At 59.1% G+C, this 20,268-nt stretch overlaps 1 protein-coding gene across 3 annotated transcripts; it reads right to left on the reverse strand.

Annotated features, from left to right (window-relative positions):
- Window positions 1–3,677: 3,677 nt before the first annotated feature.
- Window positions 3,678–17,469, reverse strand: ULK1 (unc-51 like autophagy activating kinase 1). Of its 3 annotated transcripts, XM_016190917.2 has the most exons (28): window positions 16,660–17,465; window positions 16,412–16,504; window positions 16,120–16,161; window positions 12,113–12,145; window positions 11,959–11,995; window positions 11,517–11,690; window positions 11,363–11,436; window positions 11,128–11,229; window positions 10,032–10,090; window positions 9,871–9,953; window positions 9,546–9,596; window positions 9,372–9,460; window positions 8,854–9,001; window positions 8,538–8,598; window positions 8,354–8,443; window positions 8,060–8,161; window positions 7,656–7,804; window positions 7,497–7,583; window positions 7,121–7,389; window positions 6,650–6,843; window positions 6,461–6,570; window positions 6,244–6,387; window positions 5,709–5,893; window positions 5,449–5,621; window positions 5,266–5,384; window positions 5,038–5,195; window positions 4,815–4,950; window positions 3,678–4,711 (listed from the first exon to the last, which is right to left on the reverse strand). In XM_016190917.2, exons 1-28 carry the CDS (start codon window positions 16,765–16,767, stop codon window positions 4,656–4,658), a joined length of 3,126 nt encoding a protein of 1,041 aa, XP_016046403.1. In that variant the 5' UTR covers window positions 16,768–17,465; the 3' UTR covers window positions 3,678–4,655. The 3 variants fall into 3 exon arrangements, with proteins under 3 accessions (XP_016046403.1, XP_060048694.1, XP_060048693.1); XM_060192711.1 differs by having other exon boundaries at window positions 7,497–7,804; window positions 8,060–8,158; window positions 16,660–17,469; XM_060192710.1 differs by having other exon boundaries at window positions 7,497–7,804; window positions 16,660–17,467.
- Between the last annotated feature and the right edge of the window lie 2,799 nt (window positions 17,470–20,268).

Genomic DNA, 20,268 nt, shown 5'->3' on the forward strand with positions numbered 1-20,268 from the left:
TCGGGCCTCCTCCCGGCGGAGTCCGAGCCAGAGCCCGGCACCGAGCAGCCGGGCGCACCTGCCTCCCGAGACACCTTAGCCGCGGCAGCTCGGCCCGCCCGGCAGCGTGTGCAAGTCCTAGGATCTGCCTTTCTTTTTTTTTTTTTTTTTTTTATTTATTTTCTTTATTTATTCCCTTTTGTTGCCCTTGTTGTTTTATTGTTGTAGTTATTATTGTTGTTGTCATTGTTGGATAGGACAGAGAGAAATGGAGAGAGGAGGGGAAGGCAGAGAGGAGGAGAGAAAGATAGACACCTGCAGACCTGCTTCACCGCCTGTGAAGTGACTCCCCTGCAGGTGGGGAGCCGGGGTTCGAACCGGGATCCTTATGCCGGTCCCTGTGCTTTGCGCCACCTGCGCTTAACCCGCTGCGCTACAGCCCGACTCCCAGGATCTGCCTTTCTTGTGGCCTCCAGGCTTGTTGCCGGCGCTCAGTGCCTGCACTGCAGTCCTCTGCTCCTGGCGGCCATCTTTCCCCATTGTTGCTGTTGTTGCCCCGTTGTTGGCTAGGACAGAGAGACATGGAGAGAGGAGGGGAAGACAGAGAGGGGAGAGACAGACAGACACCTGCAGACCTGCTTCACCGCCTGTGAAGCGACCCCCCTGCAGGGGGGGAGCCGGGCGCTCGAACCGGGATCCTCACGCGGGTCCCTGCGCTCTGCACATAGTGCACTTAACTGGGTGCACTACCGTCTGCCCCCTGCAATTTCTTTTAATACTACGTAGCCTTCTTGACAACTTAGTGAGTTGTCATGACTTCACAAGACACTACAGACAGTACAGTCGGGCGGGTAGCGCAGCGGGCTGAGCGCAGGTGGCGCCAAGCGCAAGGACCTCGGATCGAGTCGCTTCACAGGCCATGAAGGTCTGCCAGGTGTCTGTCTTTCTCTTCCCCTCCTCTCTCCATTTCTCTCTGCCCTATCCAACAACGACAACATCAATAATAACTACAACAATAAAGCAAGGACAACAAAAGGGAATAAATAAATATAAAAAATTTTTAAAAGACAGTACAGATTTTAAAATACCAATTCTGGGGCTGAGTGGTGGCGCATCTGGTTGAGTGCACATATTACTATGTATAAGGAGCCAGGTTGGAGCTCCAGGTCTCCACCTGCAGGGGGAAAGCTTTGTGAATGGTGAAGCAGTGTTGCAGGTGTCTGTCTCCCACTTCCCTTCCTCTTGATTTCTGGCCATCTCTATCCAATAAATAAATATTAAGAAATACCAAGAGGGAGTCAGGTGGTAGCGCAGCGGGTTAAGTGCAGATGGTGCAAAGTGCAAAGACCGGTGTAAGGATCCCGGTTCGAGCCCCTGGCTCCCCAACTGTAGGGGAGTCACTTCACAGGCGGTGAAGTAGGTCTGCAGGTGTCTATCTTGCACAAGGACTGTCCTAAGGATTCCAGTCCGAGCCCCCGGCACCCCACCTGCAGGGGGTGTCGCTTCAAGGGTGCTGAAGCAAGTCTGCAGGTCTATCTTTCTCTCTCTGTCTTCCCCTCCTCTATTTCTCTCTGTTCTATCCAACATCAACAATAACCATAATGATAAAACAAGGACAACAAAAGGGAAAAAATAGCCTTCAGGAGCAGTGGATTGTGGTGCAGGCACCAAGCCCAGAGGCAACATAATAAAATAAATTTTTTTAAAAAAAGACAGAAAATTCTAAGGAGCCAGGTGCTAACACACCTCGTTAAGTGCATTCATTATACTGTGCAGGGACCCAGGTTCAAGCCCCTGAGCTCCACCTGTAGGAAGCTTCACTAGTAGTGAAACACTGCTGCAGATGTTCTCTCTCAATTTTTCCGTCTCCAATAAATAAAAAAAAATACATAAAAAGGAAATTATTTTTTAGTTTAAAAAATTTTATTTACCTTTTTTATTTTCCCTTTTGTTGCCCCTTTTTTATTGTTATTGATGTCATTGTTGGATAGGACAAATGGAGAGAAGAGGGGAAGACAGAGGAGGAAAGACCTGCTTCACTGCCTGTGAAGCGACTCCCTTGCAGGTGGGGAGCCGGGGGCTCGAACCGGATCCTTATGCCTGTCCTTGCACTTTGCACCACATGTGCTTAACCCGCTGAGCTACTGCCTGACTCCCAAAAATAAGAAAATTCTAGTAAGACTTAGAAATCAGGAAGGGAAGATAGTATAATGGCTATACAAAAAATAGTGATTTAAAAAAAAAAAAAGTTTATTGGATAGAAACAGCCAGAAAGCAAGATAGAAGGGGAGACGAGGGAGACACAGCACTGCTTCACCACTCACAAAGCTTTCCCCCTGCAGGTGGGGACCAGGGACTCAAACCCAGGTCCTTGTGTGTTGTACCATGCACTTAACCAGGTGTACCACCACCCAGCCCCATGTTCTTTACTGCCACCAGGGTTATTGCTGGTGCTCAGTGCCTGCACAATAAGATCACTGCTCCCAGCAACCTTTTTTCTTTTGTTGTTCTTTTTCATTAGGACAGAAAAATTGAGAGGGGGAGGGAGGGATAGAAACCTGCAGAACTGTTTTACCACCTTGCCCCTACAGGGGAAGAGTGGGGACATGGTAATGTGTGAGCCCAACTGAGTGCACCCACCCAGCCCCCTCCCTGCCCCTGTTAGACTGTCATGTGTGAGGCTCAGAGGTGCCAGGTCCAATCCCCATACCACCATGTCAGAGTTGAAGTAGTGCTCTGGGGAAAAATAAAGGGGAGCGGGTAGTGGTGCACTTGGTTAAGTGCACACAGGGCTGCAGGTGTCTGGCTCCTTCCCTATCTTCCCTTGGAATCATACTGGTTCTTGTTGCTTGCTTACTTGTTCCTCCATGTTTGTGCCAGTTTCTTTTTTGAAAATGCCTGTACCATATAGGTTTCTGTTCACCCCACACTCCTGATACTACGGTCAATTAGTTAAAAAGAAAAGGGGGAATTGTTGGTATGCTTCACATTGGTTTGGTCTCACTCCCCCCACCCCCCCCCACCCCCCCCCCCCCCCCCGCCTCCGGGAGATTGTAGTTTAGTCTTTGCCTTTTTACGCTTCTCCCTTCTCCCTGCCCCCATCCTACGTACAGCTGCTGCCGCCGGAGGAGAAAGATGCAGGACAGAACTTGTGGAGATTAGATTAGTTTTTTGAACCGTTTGCTCGTGAATAAAGAAATACTGCTTCTCTGCCCAGCTGTGTGTCCCTGGTCTCTGTCTCCCGCCCGCAAAGCTAGCCTGGCATACTGGCGCCCCGAACTTTGATGACACCTCTTCCCTCTAAATTTCTCTGTCCTATCAAATGAAGTAAAGTTAAAAAAAAATAAAGTATTTAAAAATCAATAAGCAAAAAGACCAAAATCTGAAACCTAGAGATGGCTGATCACTGGAGAAATGCTCTCACAGCACAGCATGTTGTCACAGCACAACGGGGACATGAGCAGACCTCTCCTTGGCTCCAGCAGCCAGCAGGCCAGAGGCCCTGTCCACTGCCATGAATTCCTGGGTGTGCCTAAGCACTGAGAACAAGCAGGTGTCTCTCCTGGGCCTTCTTGCCCCATGCAAGCCCCTGGACCCACTGGGACGGACAGACAGAAGTCAGCCGCTGCTCTTACTGAGCCTCCTGCCCCATCAGAGAGCTGCTGCAGGGGACATTGGAGTTGACCACCAACAGGAAGACCACTCAACTCCAAAAGTTTATTTCCTTAAATTGATTACACAATTCATCTTGAAGGGAAGGAACCACATGGAATTCCGATGGCTGCCCCAGATGGCCCACACCCACTGGCACAGAGGCACAGCTCACTCGGGGTCAGGAGGCCTCCCAGGGTTCCCCACAATTCCAGTTGGCCATAAAGCAATAAATATGAGCACGTTCTGTGGAGGCAGGAGAGTCACTGGATGATCAAAAAGGGCTTCCTTCCTGGAGGTCCAATACTGGGGGCAGCGTCACCCATATTTCACAAAGGTGCTTGCCCCTGGGGACAGAAGTGTCCTCAGTTGGAACTGAGTGTCCCTACAGACCCCCCCCCCCAACAGTGGTGAGGCTAAGGAAGTGCAGGGCCTGCTCATGCTCCAGGGTGGCCCCAGCCTCTGCCTCTCTACGTGATGACAGGTACACCTCCCTTTCTTCTCAACACCCACAACCCTGTCCTGCCCCGCACATCCCAACAAAAACACCCTGAACACCTGTTAAGTCGTCTTCTTTAAAAAAAAAGAAGATCTGCAGAAAAATAAGACACATAGGAGAAAGTGAGACTCGGTGTCCATGGCACACGCTCACTACTCGGAAACGCTGAGTGCGGCTGCTCCCTTGTGTCCCATGTGGCCACGGCGGCCAGGCTCGGCCAGATAAAGTGCTGGGTGAGTCACAAGCTGGCAGGAGGAAAGCCTTCTCCCAGCAGAGCCCTGTGAAGGGCCAGTGGCTTTGGCTTGAGGTGTATGGCTATCTCCGGGCCATGCATGTCCTGGGCTTGGGCTCAGCAGGGATGGGGGAGGCGCACAGCCCCTGTCTATGGGCAGCTGAGGGAGAAGCTGAGTCTGGGGTGCAGCTGACCCCCAGGGAGCTGCAGATGAGTCTAGGCATGTCATGTGTGGATGTTCTAAGGCCATGTGGCTGGGGGCTTGTCCCTCAGGGCCCGCCACACGCCTCCAGGTCAGGGACAGATGCCGGTCAATAAGGCTGAGAGCCTCCGCTCGATGCACAGCTTGCCTGCAGGGGAGGGTGGGGTTGGTGTGAGGGCAGGGAGAGGTGGGAACCTCCCTCTGCACTCACTTCTGTCGATGCTCTCCACTCCCCCCATCCCTGCACTCACATTTGGCAATGCTCTCCACGTCCGCCTGGTCTGTGAGGATGTGCTGCAGCCCCTCCAGAAGCAGCAGGGCCTTGTGGTAGCGCTGGACACAGTCCTCCCTGCGGTGGAACATCTCGTCCAGGGCAGCCGACTGCACCTGGTCAGGAGAAGCCATGGCTTGGCCTGGCTCAAACCCGCAAAGGCATGTCGCTCACCCACTGCCCACCTGCCCTATGCCCCGCACCATCTGCACGGCGTGGCTGAAGATGAGTTTCTCAGCGGTGACACTCTGGATCCGGTCTAGCAGCCGGTGCTTGTCCATGAAGAAGCGCTGCAGCCGCAGGCTCAGGCCTTCGCAGGACACCACGCTGGCCTTGTACAGCTCGTTCAGCTCCCGCACCACTGCAGGACAGTGCCTTAGACCTGGGCCCCGCACCCCTACCCCATACCCAGCTGCTGGCCCCAAACTCACCTTGCTTGACGGTGGATGACAGGCAGAGCTTGCCGGCCCGGATCTGCTCGATGGCCGTCTGCAGGCCCGCAGACAGCAGCTCAGCCACCTTCAGGTACAGCACCAACTGCTCCGCGAAGCTGGGGGCCAGAGTGTCAGTGGGGTGCCCACGCCCAGCCCCACCCCCTGCCACCCTATACACACCCCCACTCTCGGCTCAGCAGGCTGATCTGGTCGGCCACCACACTCTCCTGCAGCTGGAACTCAGGGCCCCCAGCCGCCTCACTGGCGCTGCCCTTCAGGGCTGCCATCTCCAGGATGTGTTCAGCAAAGACGAGCGTGAAGCGCAGGCTGTGCAGGATCTCCGTGTGCTCTTGCTGCAAGATAGGCCGTGAGTGGGACAGGGCGGCGACGGGCACCTAGAACCCACCCACAAAGACAACACGCACCACATGGCACCTCACCTCCATAAGCGTCTCTTCAGGGAGGTCGGGCGCCTCGAAAGTCACAGCACCCTCCAGGTTGACGGTGAGGGGGTCGGCGAAGCTGCAGCAATGGCCAGGGATGGGAAGCTCGGGTGGAGCCTCAGCGGGCACCAGATGGCGAGCGGAAGAGGAGCCAGCGGAGCTGAGGGAACTGGAGGAGCCCACTGTGGGGACAGGGCAATCAGTGGGGAGGGGGCACTGTGCATGCTCCCCACTAGTCAAAGCTTAGACAGAGCCAGCAAAACCGCTCCTGCACCACGTGCGTGACCCCAATTCAGGCCTGGCCCTCGCTGCCTTGAAGCAAGCTTTAGTGTGCTCACTCTGCCCATTTCTCCCTATCTCTACCTTAAGTGAGACGAAAAGGAAGCAGGAGGACACGGATCTCCTGACTCCCCAGTCCCTCCTATCACCCACCCTGAGCAGCCCCAGGGGAAGCAGCTGATGTGCAGGGCTAGAGCTGTCGAGCCCCAGACTTTGAGATAGGGGTGCAGTCCTGCTGGCCAGAGGGCCTTACCTGAGAACATCCTGGTGCGGGGACCCTGGGGCGGTGTGGTCCCACTTGGGGGTGAGCCCACGGTGAACACCACAGGAGCAGGACTGCTGGCTCCCCCAGCCCGAGCTCCTGGGTGCAGGCTTCCGCCAAAGCCAGCTGAGGGTGCTAGAGGAGCAAGTGGGGTTCAGTGCCGCAGGTTCAAGGCCCAGTGCCCCTGCCCCCACCAGTCCCCACGCACCGACATCCATGGGCCGCTCCTGCAGGCTGTCAGTGCTGCCGGAGTCAGGGGCCTGAGTGCCAAAGGCAGCCTTGAGGAGCAGGTCTGTGAGGCGGCCAGTGCTGAATGACCTGTAGGAAGAGGAGGGCTGGTCCTGAGCACCAGGCCAAGACCAGGGCCCAGAGTCCTGCCCCAGCCCCAGTCCCTCACCTGCCGAAGGGGCTCTTGGCGTCCTCAGGCAGCCGCAGCCCAGGGCCCAGAGGCTGCCCATGCAGGGGCCCAGCCTCCGACAGGTCCGGTAGCGTGCGGTTGCGTGGCGGGGTCACAACCACACCTTGCCGGGCCAGCAGTGTTAGCAGATTCTGGGAGCTAGGGGTCTTGGGGAAGTCCAGAGTAGACACAGCCTAGAAGGCAGGGAGCAAGGCCACATTGGGGCCAGTGGATACTCAGCGTCTCCCCACACCAGCCCAGTAGACTCGAAGGTTTCCCACACGCAGCGCCTCCCACCCTTCACATGCTCACACACGAGGTGCCAGTTTGGCTCTACAGTGGGTGTTTACTAAGCCCCATTCAGCCAGCACAAGGTGGCCCTGGATGCTGGATTCTCTGACCTCCCTCCCCATTTGGAGACCTCCAGACCCCCAGAAAAAGCCAGTCTTGGCGGCAGGGTGGGGCTGATACCTTGGTGGGGGAGCCCAGAATGGGGGGCAAGGGGTTCCGCTGAAGGAAGTCGGGCAGCTTAGGTGAGCCACGCAGGGGCCGGCAGGGTGGCAGCCCGGGGGCCAGCTGGGGTGGGCTGGCTGGGGGCGGGCTGAAGGTCAACCCCAGTGGGTCCGTCGGGGGCTTGGGCAGCTTGGGGCGGATGACGTGCAGGTCTGACAGGTTGGGGGCGCTGTGCAGGCGGCTGCCCAGCCCAGTGAGGTGGGAAGAGTGCTCCGGCACTGAGGAGCCTGGTGAGACCAGCCTGGTCACCCCCACACCCAGGAGCTCTCTCCGAGGGCAGGAAGAACAGGAAGGGTCCCACTCCCCACCCAACCACAGAACTAAGCACTCCTACCTGAGCGTGGGGACCGGCCAGCCCGAATCTCAGCCCCCTGGGGGGAGGGCACCCTGCTCCAGCCTGGCCGCTCAGGGATGGTTCCAACTTGGGGGAGAGGGGCAGGGTCAGTATCTGAACAGGAAGCCATGGGCCCAGCCTGCTCATTGCAGAGCTCACCTTGTGGGGAGGGTGTGTAGGGTCTGCCCCCACCCAGGGACAGCTTCCTGGCCAGGGCTGCTCCATGCTCGACGTGGGTTGGGGGTGACAGGCTGGCCCGTGTGAAGCCCAGGGGGCTGGCACTGCCTGACCTGCGGACAGTGGAGGACCTGGAGAGTGGCCAGGTAAGCAGAGTGAGGGAGGCTTCTGGGGTGCTGCAGACGGGGAGCCCAAGGCACAGGGGGACAGACCCTTGGACCTCCTGGTGACCCTCTTACTTCTGTCAAGTCTACCCGACAACACTGTGGGCACCCACTGCCACCACCGGCTGCCCTAGCAAGGGACAGTGCTCTGCCCGGACCTGTAGTCCTCTGCACAGTCCCTGGGGGGAGGGGCGGGGCTCTGGTACCAAGAGTTGTGCTCACCGGGATGTCTGGCAGTGGGCAGGCGACTGGAGGTTCTGCTCAATGCGCTGGTAGTTGTGCAGCTGCGTGGGGACAGGGATGGGAACCGAGGCCCCGCACCTGCTGTGGGAAAGGCGCCCACAGGATGTGAAGATCAGGGACACAGGCAGCCCTGGTCCAGGACTCCCTCCGCATCAGCCACACACCTGCATTCCAGGCAGCCTGCAGGAGTGTCAATCCAGGCCTGGCCGGCTCCCCTCACCACCCATCCACCTGTGTCCCCACCTGATTAGGGACGGTTCCTTGGCAACTCACCCCGAGGGGCTGGGCGAGCTGCTACAGGGTGGGGACGGAGACGGGGTCTGGCCGTGACTCTCCAGGCCTGCTGAGGCCACCAGCGAGCTCCTGAAGGCAGGCACGGGGCAGACAATGCTGTGGGTTCAGGCCTGGGCACAACCAGCTCAGCCCAGATGGGGGGCCCCGGCTTCCCCTCACTTACCCACTGCACATCAGGCTGTCTGGGGGGGGACGGGACCCGGCTACCTCGGCCACCAGATCACCTGTGATGGGACAGTTAGGCTGACCTGGACCTCCTCTCACACCATGGTCTTTGCTTTCCCCTCCTGTTCAGGCCACCATAGCTCCCAGCTGGGGGTCTGGCTACCCACCTCAGCCCAAGAAGCGCAGGCAAGTGGCACACTGACCCGTGGGACCTGGCTTTGACGCTGGCCCAGCTGGGCCTGAGCAGTGCATTCAGTTGGAGCTGCCCTAGGCCATAGTCAGGCCCACCGTGTCCCTCCACCCACAGTCCTGACCTGCAAACTGGGCGGGGACCATGACGAAGTCGTCTGTGTCACAAGAGTCCTTGCTGCTGCCACCTGAGTCACGGGAGCCCTGCAGGAAGCCAGCGGCCTCGGCCGGGGATATGAGTGTCTTCTGCAGCTGCTGCATGTCACCCAAGGACTAGGGCCAGGACATCGGCTTGGTGACCACTCCCGAAGCTAGCCTCCCCTCCTACCTACCAAGAGGCTCCCTCACACTAGGCCTGGCCACCCTGGGGTCGGGGTAGAGTTCCCAGAAGACTCATCTTTGGGGGCCCCTCCCACCTCTTCCTGCATAGGCCTGAGTGGGGTGGACACTGCATCCTAGCAGGCCCATCACAGGCTGGGGACCCAACCTCCCACACATGCCCAGAGGACCTTCCGAGGCCTGTGCAGTGCCCGTGGCTGCATGCCAGTGCCAAGGACTCCAGGACAGGGACTGTGGGGCATCAGCTGGGCCCTTCCCAGCAGCTACAGCGCCCTGTCTCAGGAGCTGGCTCAGGGGTACTCACCGGTGGGGAGGCCAAGTGCGAGGTGGAGCTGCTGCTGGAGCTGCTGCCAGACCCCGAGCTTGGGTAGGAGGGTACAGGCACTGGTGGGGCTGCGGAGGGCCAGCATCAGCATCCCATGCAGCTCCCACCCATCAGGGCCCTGCAGCACCCCTCTAGGGACCCCCTGGGACTCACACTTCTTCACTGCAGCACTGGCGTCCAGAAAAGGGTGATGGAAGAACTCATCTGCAGGGGGAAAAGGGCAAAGCGTGAGGAAGGGCCCAGCTGCTGAGTCCTAGAGTGCAGGTCGCCCCACCCCGCCCAGCCTTCCTATGGGGCCTGAGCTGCACCTGGCATGTTGCCAGGCACAGAAGAGCCGTGCAGGTGGTAGCACTGGAGGGGGCTGGAACACTAACTGAACAGGGCCTTTCAGTCTATACTGCTGCAGACCAGCAGCTGGCCATGGCCAGGGCTGGCAGGAGTACAGCTGCGGGGCTCTCTGGGGGTCAGGAGAACTCACCGAAGTCCATGCGGTCCCTGTGGTTGCGCTGGAGTAAAGACAGAAGCAGCTGTCGCAGTGGGGCTGAGGTCTCCCGGGGGATGCTGGTGACAGAGGGACACACTGAGCGGGGTCCCGTTGGCCAGGGGATAGGCAAAGGGCACGGAAAAGAGGACACTCACGTGGGCACCAGTGTCTTGTTCTTCTCATAGAAGAGGCGGAGGTCCTGGGGACTGCTGGCCTAGTGGGGACAACGATGAGTTAGTTCCCTGCTCAGTCACCGGGGCTACTCCAGGGCCTCCACCCCTGCCCAACCAGCACCCCTCAGCCCAACAAACACATGTGCAAACACCCTGTGCCCCTCATGCCTCCTGCAGCCAGTGGCCTCAGGACAGGTTCCTGCCCCTACCCAGGTCAGAGGACAGGGTCTCCTTCCTACTCTGGGGGCTTATGTGGGGCCTCCTAGGCTGTGATGTGACAGTACTGCTTTTTCTTTTTTTAAATTTTAATTATTACTGGATAGAGATAGAAATGGAAGGGGAAGAGGAGCTAAAGGGGAAGAGAGACAGACCACTTGTGAAGCCTTCGCCCTGCAAGTAGGGATGGGGTAGGGGTTTGAACCTAGGTCCTGTGCACTGTAATGTGTTGGCTTAACCAGCTGTGCTACCACCCAGCCTGACAATCTACTTTTCTTTTCTTGCCTCCAGGGTTATTGCTGGGGCTCAGTGCCTGCACCAGGCATCCACTGCTCCTAGAGACCATTTTTCCCCCTTTTGTTACCCTTGTCGTTGTCATTATTGTTGACACTGCTATTGTTGCTGGACAGGACAGAAAGAAATCGAGAGATGGGGAGACAGAGAGGGGGAGTGAAGCGACCTCCGTACAGGTGGGGAGCCAGAGGCTTGAACCAGGGTCCTTACGCCAATCCTTGCGCTTTGCGCCACCTGGCTTAACCTGCTGCACTACCGCCCGATCCTGAGTCTTATTTCTTAAGTGGAAAGCACCCCAGCCCCTCAGAGTGCCCAGAATGGGTCTGGCTTGCCCCATGGGCAACATGTGCTGTGCTGTTCAGACACTATTAAGACATCCTACAGAAGCAGGGGGGCTGGTAGCCATGGGCCTGTCCAAACAGAGAGCCTACCTCCCAAATGTGGGGCACAGCCCAGAACCTGGGTGCAGGACAGCAGCCAGGATTCTTGGCTGTGTCACAGCAGGAGCCAGCAAGGCCAGGAGATTCAGCAAGAAGGGCAAGCCAGAGCAGACAGACTCCTCGCTCACCTGGAAGGGCGCCTTCCCCGTCAGGCACTGGTACACGATGGTGCCAATGCTCCACAGATCCGCTTTCCCATCGTAGTGCTGGGACATAATGACCTCAGGAGCCTGTGGACAGACCCAAGTCTGTGCTTCCCAAGAACACAAGCAGGGCCCAGCCAGGGAGGGTGCACACCACCCCCAGACACCTGCCAGGTGGGTATAAACACCAAGGTGAGGCTTGGGGTAGGGCACCACCTACCATGTACATGGGGGAGCCACAGAGTGTGGCAGCCATCATGTTGCTCTGCAAGTATCGGGCGAAACCAAAGTCGGCTGCAGAGAAAAACCCATGTGATAAAGGAGGACAGCCAGCCAGCACCCCCACAGCCTGAATACCATGCCAGCGGCCTCACCGATCTTCACACGGATATTGTTGGGGTTGGCACGGCGGCCACCGGGGTTGGACAGCAGGATGTTCTGTGGTTTCAGGTCACGGTGGATGATGCCCTTGCTGTGTAGCAGCCGCATGGCGCCCACGATCTGCTGCAGGAACAGCCTGATGGTGTCCTCGCTCAACGTGCGCATGGCTGCAGGGTACAGGGCACAGGCTGCTACACCTCTGGCACTGCCCCTGGAGCCAGGCCACCCAACATAGCCAGCATGCCACTCTCCACACCCAGGCCTCAGTCAATGAGGATGGCAGGTACCTACCCAGACTGGCTAGCAGGGGGATGCTGTGGGTGGGGTCACCGAGAGGAGCCTGCCCTTCACATAGGTGAGGCAGGTGGGCCCCAGTAAAGCCTAGCCTCTCATAGCACAGGGTCCCTGAGTGGGGACAGGGTTGGGGTCACTCACTGTGCAGGTAGTCAGCCAGGTCCCCGCCATTGCAGTACTGTAAGACACCAGTGCCCCGTCAGTAGAGAATGAGCCTCTGCTACCCCCAGGCACCTACCATGGCCCTAAGCTGCTAGACCCTACCCCTGCATGATGGTCCTTGGGTGGGACTTACCTCCATGACCAGGTAGACAGAATTAGCCATTTCCTGCAGAACAGAAGGAGCAGTGAGGGGAAGGCACCCAGGTTCCCGGGAGCTCATTGGCCTGAGGGGGCACCTGCCCAGGGTGAGGGCCTCTGTCTCCATGGCTGACTTGGCTCAAAGCACTGACAGCCTCTTGGGTAGTACCACCAGGCCAGCTTCCAGCAGAGCCTCATGGCCATCCCCGCTCACGGTGGCAAAGTGGGGAAACTGAGGTCCAAGAAACCAGGTTAAGCTGTCCTGTGAGGCCTGGCACTTTCCCAGCTGAGGGGCAGCCCTGTGGGGCCCCAGGCCAGGGCTGGCAGGGGCAGAAGCAGGTTTGCAGACACCTGTGACCCACAGTGCTCCCTCTGTGTGGCTGCAGGGCAGCTCTGCCCTGGAGGACAGCAAGACCAGCCCATGTGCTCATCATGCTAGGTCCCCTGTGAGGCACAAACAGCATTTGGCAGGAAGTCACTGTGCCCCGAGGCAGCTGGAGACGAACTGCCACTAGGTCTGGCCTAAGGATGGATGAGTGTGTGTGTGTGTGGGGGGGACAGGAGTCAGGAGAGCAATGAGGATCAGACACCCCAGAACAAAGAGCCTGTCAGGACAGCTGGACAGTGACGTGCTTACACACTCCTGAGACCAAGCCTGGCCGGCTGGGTGTGACCAGTAGTGTCCATCCTGGCCAAGTTCCCCACCACGGAAGCTGACACATCACCACGTGGTTAACCCCGCCCCCAGATCCTGCTGCAAGACACCCCCAGGCCCTTAGCCCTCTCTGTAGGCCAGCTCCAATGTCCCCTCTTCCCAGGGTGCCTGGGCTCCTTCTCCATGGTTCTACCAGGACTGAGAAGTGAGCAGGGGACTCAACACAGAAACCTGACAGGATATGGGCTGCTTCCCAGGAGTGTGAGGTAGTCACATACCCAGGCTGGCATCAAGATTCCCCAACACCTGTCTGTGGGGGCACATGAATCCTGATCCATGGAAACGGTGAAAGTCCCCACCTGTATCTCACACAGACAGGCAGGAAACAGCTGGTGCAGCAAGCCTGGCACGGGTGCCCAGGCACGTAGGAGGTTGCCTGCCCAGCGCTAAGGTGCTTGCCTTAAGAGGATCACAGCCACCCACTCCCGCTGCTGAGCTGGGCCAGGCCAGTGGGCGGAGCTTCTGACCCAGTTCATACAGGTGGAGCTGGAAGGGGGAGCCAGGTAGAGCTCCCTGGGGACTGGTGGGGTGGGGGAGCTCATGTGTTAGTTTGAGGCCCCAGCCAATGCACAGTGGGGCACACACAGGTCAAGTGTCCTGAGCTGAGACCACACTCCTGTCCCAGGGACAGAGCCCCCTTGTGACACCATCATAGGATACATGGCCCACAGACTCCAAAGCTAAGGGCCCCCTGGGGAGACCAGTGACTCTGAGGGCTACCAAGTCCCATGACCCTAGCCTGGGTCACCCACACCCAACGTTGTCTGCACCTTAGACCCCAGACTTCTGAGACACAAAGCATGACTTCTGTTCCTGATGATGCTTCCAGGCGGACTCCCAGCCAGCCCCTCCTCCAGAGATACAGACAAAATGCGACAGAGACTGAGAAACACTACAGTGCTGCCACTCCACCCAAGAAGCCCCCTACCATGGTGCTCCCATAGGGAGCTGGGTCTCCAAGCCAGGGCCTTGCACACAGCAGGGAATCACACTGTACCAAGCAGAAAGGAGTCCTGGGACCAGCACCCTGGGAAAAGAGGAGCCCAGGCCCACCCAGAACCCAGGTGGGCAGCAGAATAAGAGACTGGGACCAACAAGGCCCAGGACACACACTGTCCTAAAAGAACTTTGCTAATTCCAGGATCAGGCTGTCCGAGGCTGGGTTGAGTCAGAGCAGCCTGGGTACCTGCCGGACGAGGTGCTGGCCCAGGGAGGGTGTGGCCACCCAGCTGCTTCTCCCAAGGTGCACAGGAAGCTGGGATGAACAGGGCCACCCCACAATCTCACACACTGCAGTCGGACCAGAGCCCATCCTGTGGTCCCCAGAGACAGGCCTAGTGCTCCAGCCACCACCCACAAGTCTGGGTGTCAGATCCACAGCACAGAGACCACATCCCACCCTTGCCTGATGTGCTCGCTTGCAGCATGCCAGGAGCCTCCTTTACATGTAAACAGCACCTACAGATCACAATGGCATCCACACTGCATTTATCAGCTACATGCATGGGCTTAGCTCGCAGAAAGGGCTCACCCTAACTGCAAGCCTACCCCCAACAGGAAGGTGTACTGGAGTCTAGGTGACACTGATGCCCTCCCCAATCAGGTGCAACAGGGCCCAGCCCTTGACCACTACACCATCTAGTCTCATAAGAAGCTGGACACATACCTGGGGTGGGTAACCCCAGAACAACTCAGGGGGAGGCATGGTGACATAGACCCAGCTTCCAAAGCAGGATGCCAAGGCAAGGCTGCAGCCCTCTGCCCACAGGCCTGGTAGCTGACTGAAGCACTGACTGAGGAGAGTCCACTGAACAACCCAAGTTTAGTCCTGCTTGGTCAGGGGTCAGTTGTAGCATCACACCCACGCACAGGCGCTAACAGCAGAGGCCAACTTCCCGGCTCTCAGCTCCCAGACAGGAAGACGGCCATGACCTCCTGGTCCAAATGTCCAAAGAGTGGCCTCTGAGGACCACAGCTTGGCACCTGCCCCAAACCAAACACACATCCCTGCCCCAGGATGGCTCCTTCCAGAAATTCATGCTGCTCAGGGTGGAGGAAGAGGAGCCACACTGGCAGCAAGTCCCAGAACCACTAACTCGCATCCAGCCTGAAGCAGGGAGCATCTACGCACTGGGGTGCCAGTAGCATAGACTTGCGGCGCTCACAGACCCCTTCTATCACACAAGTCCACAATCCTCTCTCAGAGTATGAGGAGTCTCAGACACTTGCCTGTGCTCTGCAGGGTCAGGTAGCCGAGCCAGGCTGGCCACTAAGCTGAGGTACCAAACTCTGAGGGAGGGGGGAGGGGTGAGAGGTGAATTTCCAGAAGAGGGGTGCAAGTTCTCACAGGCAGGGGGAGTAGCAGGGAACCTTCTCTGCAGAGAAGCTCGGAGGCAACAGGCAGCAGGGGCACCTCTGCTGTGCAAAGGACTGTCCCCAGACACTCAGGAGGAGCCAGGCAGGTCCTCTGCAGCATAGCTCTACCTGGACAGGAACAAGAACAGGAGAGACCTTCTCTCCTGCTTCATTTTGTCCATGACCAAATCCAGTCTCTTAGATCTAAAAGCCACGTTCCCGTGTCTGAGGAAACAAGGTGGCCTGCCTGAAACACTTCCTCCGTGAAGAGAGCCACAGCAGGATGTGGCACTGCCCACAGCCAGGTGTGGCACAGCTGGATGAGGACAGTGGAGTGTGAGGGAGGTGGAGGGCGGGCAGGGACACTGCTTCTCCCCTGGGGCTTGCCGGTACTCTAGCACACTGGACAGAACCCTCCCCACGTTACCATGTGTCATGCCAGTCTCCAAAGCCACCGCCCAGCTCAGCATGGGGAGGGAAGAGGCCACCAAAACACAGGCAGGGCTTCCCCTCCCTCGGCCAAGCCTCAGTAAACAGGTTTCAAAACCATTAGTCAGCACTTTGACGGGCAGGCTGCCCAGCCTGGCGCCTGGGGTTCCTGTCCCCAAGCTGTGCTCATGGGGCCCGGACCTCTACCGAGGTGGGATCCAGAGCCCTAAGGGTTCACGGCAGCACCCCCAGTCAGCCCCTGAGCAGGAAGGAATCTCGTCCCTCCCTCCTCCACCCCCAGGCAGGGAGGGCTGGCCACCTCACCAAGCCACCACAGGAGCTGTGTCAACAAACAGGCCAGCCAGACAGGTGGGCCAGGCAGCGGGGACAGCAGCCAGGTCAGGGCCACTGGGTCAGACTCCCTGCCAGCCACGTGAGAGCTGGCCAGCCAGCCCGCCCTCCATGCCTGCCCCCAGCCCAGAAGCTCCCCAGCAGAGCCCTACCTGGAAGTCATACAGGGCCACGATGTTTTCATGTTTCAGCTCCTAGAACACAAAGCCAGTCCTGCGTGCCCACGGGTGTCCCTGGCCCCTGCTGCCCCCAAGCCCTCCCCTCCGCCACCCTGTGACCCCCTAGATCCTCTCTTCCGCCCCCCCCCCCCCCCCCGCGACCCCCAGGGCCGCCGCCCCCCCCTCCCGTGGCCCCCCATGCTCTCCCCTCCTCCCCCCTCCCAGACCCCCAGGTGCCCCCTCCTGCCCCCCAGGTCCCCTCCTCTAGCCCCTCTCCACCCCTCACCTTGAGGATCTTGATCTCCTTGCCCAGCAGCGTCTGGGACTTGGCCAGGCTCTTCTTGTTGATACACTTGACAGCGACCTCCAGGTCGTGTTTCTGAAAAGCCAAGTGCACGTCTGCAGGGGCGACTGGGCCCCGGGGACCCCGCCCAGGGTGTCGAGTCTGGATCAGGCCCCACCCGGTCCTGCCCACCCGGGGCGTCCCGTGGGGTGCCCGGGCCCAGCCCGCCCGCTGCGCCCCTTTGCCCTCACCTCGCGGTGGCGCCCCTTGAAGACCACCGCGAAGGCGCCGTGGCCGATGAGGTCCTTGCGCGAGAACTCGAACTTGCCCACGGTCTCCAGGCCGCCGCGCGGCTCCATGGTGGCTCAGCCCCAGCGCATGACGGGCGGCCCGATGCTGCGAACCGGTCAGCCCGACCCACCAGGCTCCGCCGGCTGTGAGAGGGGCTCCGGCCCGGCTGTGAGGGGGACTCCGGCCCGGCTGTGAGGGGGACTCCGGCCCGGCTGTGAGAGGGGCTCCGGCCCGGCTGTGAGGGGGACTCCGGCCCGGCTGTGAGGGGGGCTCCGGCCCGGCTGTGAGAGGGGCTCCGGCCCGGCTGTGAGGGGGACTCCGGCCCGGCTGTGAGGGGGACTCCGGCCCGGCTGTGAGAGGGGTTCCGGCCCGGCTGTGAGGGTGGCTCCGGCCCGGCTGTGAGAGGGGCTCCGGCCCGGCTGTGAGGGTGGCTCCGGCCCGGCTGTGAGGGTGGCTCCGGCCCGGCTGTGAGAGGGGTTCCGGCCCGGCTGTGAGAGGGGCTCCGGCCCGGCTGTGAGGGGGTTCCGGCCCGGCTGTGAGAGGGGCTCCGGCCCGGCTGTGAGGGGGTTCCGGCCCGGCTGTGAGAGGGGCTCCGGCCCGGCTGTGAGAGGGGTTCCGGCCCGGCTGTGAGAGGGGCTCCGGCCCGGCTGTGAGAGGGGCTCCGGCCCGGCTGTGAGGGGGGCTCCGGCCCGGCTGTGAGGGGGTTCCGGCCCGGTTGTGAGAGGGGCTCCGGCCCGGCTGTGAGAGGGGCTCCGGCCCGGCTGTGAGGGGGCTCCGGCCCGGCTGTGAGGGGCTCCGGCCCGGCTGTGAGGGGCTCCGGCCCGGCTGTGAGGGGCTCCGGCCCGGCTGTGAGGGGGGCTCCGGCCCGGCTGTGAGGGGGTTCCGGCCCGGTTGTGAGAGGGGCTCCGGCCCGGCTGTGAGAGAGGCTCCGGCCCGGCTGTGAGGGGCTCCGGCCCGGCTGTGAGGGGCTCCGGCCCGGCTGTGAGGGACTCCGGCCCGGCTGTGAGAGGGGCTCCGGCCCGGCTGTGAGAGGGGCTCCGACCCGGCTGTGAGAGGGGCTCCGGCCCGGCTGTGAGGGGGTTCCGGCCCGGCTGTGAGAGGGGCTCCGGCCCGGCTGTGAGGGGGCTCCGGCCCGGCTGTGAGAGGGGCTCCGGCCCGGCTGTGAGGGGGTTCCGGCCCGGCTGTGAGAGGGGCTCCGGCCCGGCTGTGAGGGGGCTCCGGCCCGGCTGTGAGAGGGGCTCCGGCCCGGCTGTGAGGGGGCTCCGGCCCGGCTGTGAGAGGGGCTCCGGCCCGGCTGTGAGGGGGTTCCGGCCCGGCTGTGAGGGGGTTCCGGCCCGGCTGTGAGGGGGTTCCGGCCCGGCTGTGAGGGGGCTCCGACCCGGCTGTGAGGGGAGCTCCGTCTGCGTTCCGAACCGGTTTCAACTGCGTACTGACCCAGCTCCGACCCGGCTCCGGCGAGGAAACAAAAGACCCGAGGCCGCCGGGGCCCAGAGCCTGAGACGCCGCGCAGGCGCAGTGCGGGGCGGGATGTCTTGAGGGCGTGACCTCCCCGTGGGCGGGGCTTTCGGTAATCCGTGTGGGCGGGGCTTGTGGCGAGCCCGCCCCTGGGAGCAGGTTGTCCCCTCCTCCTGGCGGCTGCGGCCGGTCTGCACTGAGCACCTCGCGGACCTCCTTGTGACAGACACACTGTCCCCAGAGCCCCCCAAAGCCGGACACGGTCCGTGAGGGAGTGACAGTGCGGCCGGCGTGGCCTCGGGCCCCGTGTGCCCGGAGGGCACTGTCCCCGGACCCCTGACCCAGTCACCCCAGGATGGGCGCACAGGGGCGCCCACAGCCTGTGCACAGCACATGGTGACCCCAGCGAGGACAGTGCGGGCGGCACCGGGACGGATCCCAGCTGCATCTGTGTAGAAGGGGTCTGGTGCCAGTAAGGACCGCACCACCAGCATATGCCCAGCTGACTAATGTTCGAGTATTCTCTCCTCATCCTACCTTTCATAATAAACAAATCTCTTAAAAACTGTATTGGAGGATCGAGAAGATGGCATAATGGTTATAAAAAATACTCTCATGCCTGACTTAAAGATCCTAGGTTCAACTCCCAGGACCACCATAAGGCAGAGTTGAGCAGTGCTTTGGTAATAATAATAATAATAATAAATTATTAAATTTTAATTTAAAGACTGTGGCCTGGGAGGTGGCGCAGTAGATAAAGCATTGGACTTTCAAGCATGAGGTCCCAAATTCAATCCCTGGCAGCACATGTACCAGAATGATCTCTTTCTCTCTCATTCTTCCTAAATAAATAATCTTTTTTAAAAATGGGGGGAGGTTTGTTGGGCGGTAGCACAGCTGGTTAAGCGCACATGGCCCAAAGCTCAAGGACAGGCATAAAAATCCCGGTTCGGGGTGGAGGGTAGATAGCATAAAGGTTATGCAAACAGACTCTTCATGCCTGAGGCTCTAAGGTCCCTGGTTCAATCCCATGCCCCACCATAAACCAGAGCTGAACAGTGCTCTGGTTAAAAAAAAAAAAAAAAAACCCAGTTCGAGCCCAGGCTCCCACTTGCAGGGGGGGTCACTTCACAGGTGTCTTTTCTCTTTCCCTCTCTGCCTCTCCTCCTCTCTCTGTCCTAGCCAACAATAACAACAACATTGACAACAATAATAATGACAACAAGGGCAACAAAATGGAAAAAAATGGCCTCCAGGAGCAGTGGATTTGTAGTGCAGGCACCGAGCCCCAGCAATAACCCTGGAAGCAAAAAAAAAAAAAAAAAAAGACTGTGTTGGGGTAGTGAGGTGGGTGGAGGAACAGAACAGTTTACTTGAAGGGTGGGGATATCACATAATGGTTATGCAAAGAGACTTTCATGCCTGAGGCTTTCAAGTCCCAGGTTCAATCCCCCACACCGCCATAAGCCAGAGTTCAGCAGTGCTCTGGTTAAAATAAATAAATAAATAAAATCTCAAACAAACAAACCTTAGGGCAGGGGAGACAGCATAATGGTTATACAAACAGACTCTCATGCCTGAGGCTCCTAAATCCCAGGTTCAATCCCCTGCATCACCATAAACCAGAGTTGAGCAGTGCTCTGGTGTTTCTCTGTGTGTCTCTCTCTACATCTCTCTCAAAAATAAAATTAATAAAAAAATTTTAAAAAATGAACAGCTTACTTGGATAGTTTGGAGAGTGTGCTGCCTTACCATATAAGTGACCCAAGTTCAAGCCTGGCCCCACTGCACTGGTGGAAACTTTGATGCTGTGGTGTGTGTGTGTGTGTGTGTGAGAGAGTGTGAGTGTGTGTGTATGAGTGTGTGTATGTGTGTGTGTATGAGTGTGTGTGTGAGTGTGAGTGTGTGTATGAGTGTGTGAGTGTGTGTGAGTGTATGAGTGTGTGAGTGTGTGTGTGTGACTGTGTGTGTATGAGTGTGTGTGTATGAGTGTGTGTGTGAGTGTGTGTGTGTATGAGTGTGTGTGTGAGTGTGTGTGTGTATGAGTGTGTGTGTGTGTGTGTGTATGAGTGTGTGTATGAGTGTGTGTGTGTGAGTGAGTGTGTATGAGTGTG

Source organism: Erinaceus europaeus, chromosome 6 (assembly GCF_950295315.1).
Source record: "Erinaceus europaeus chromosome 6, mEriEur2.1, whole genome shotgun sequence".
Lineage (NCBI taxonomy): Eukaryota > Metazoa > Chordata > Mammalia > Eulipotyphla > Erinaceidae > Erinaceus > Erinaceus europaeus.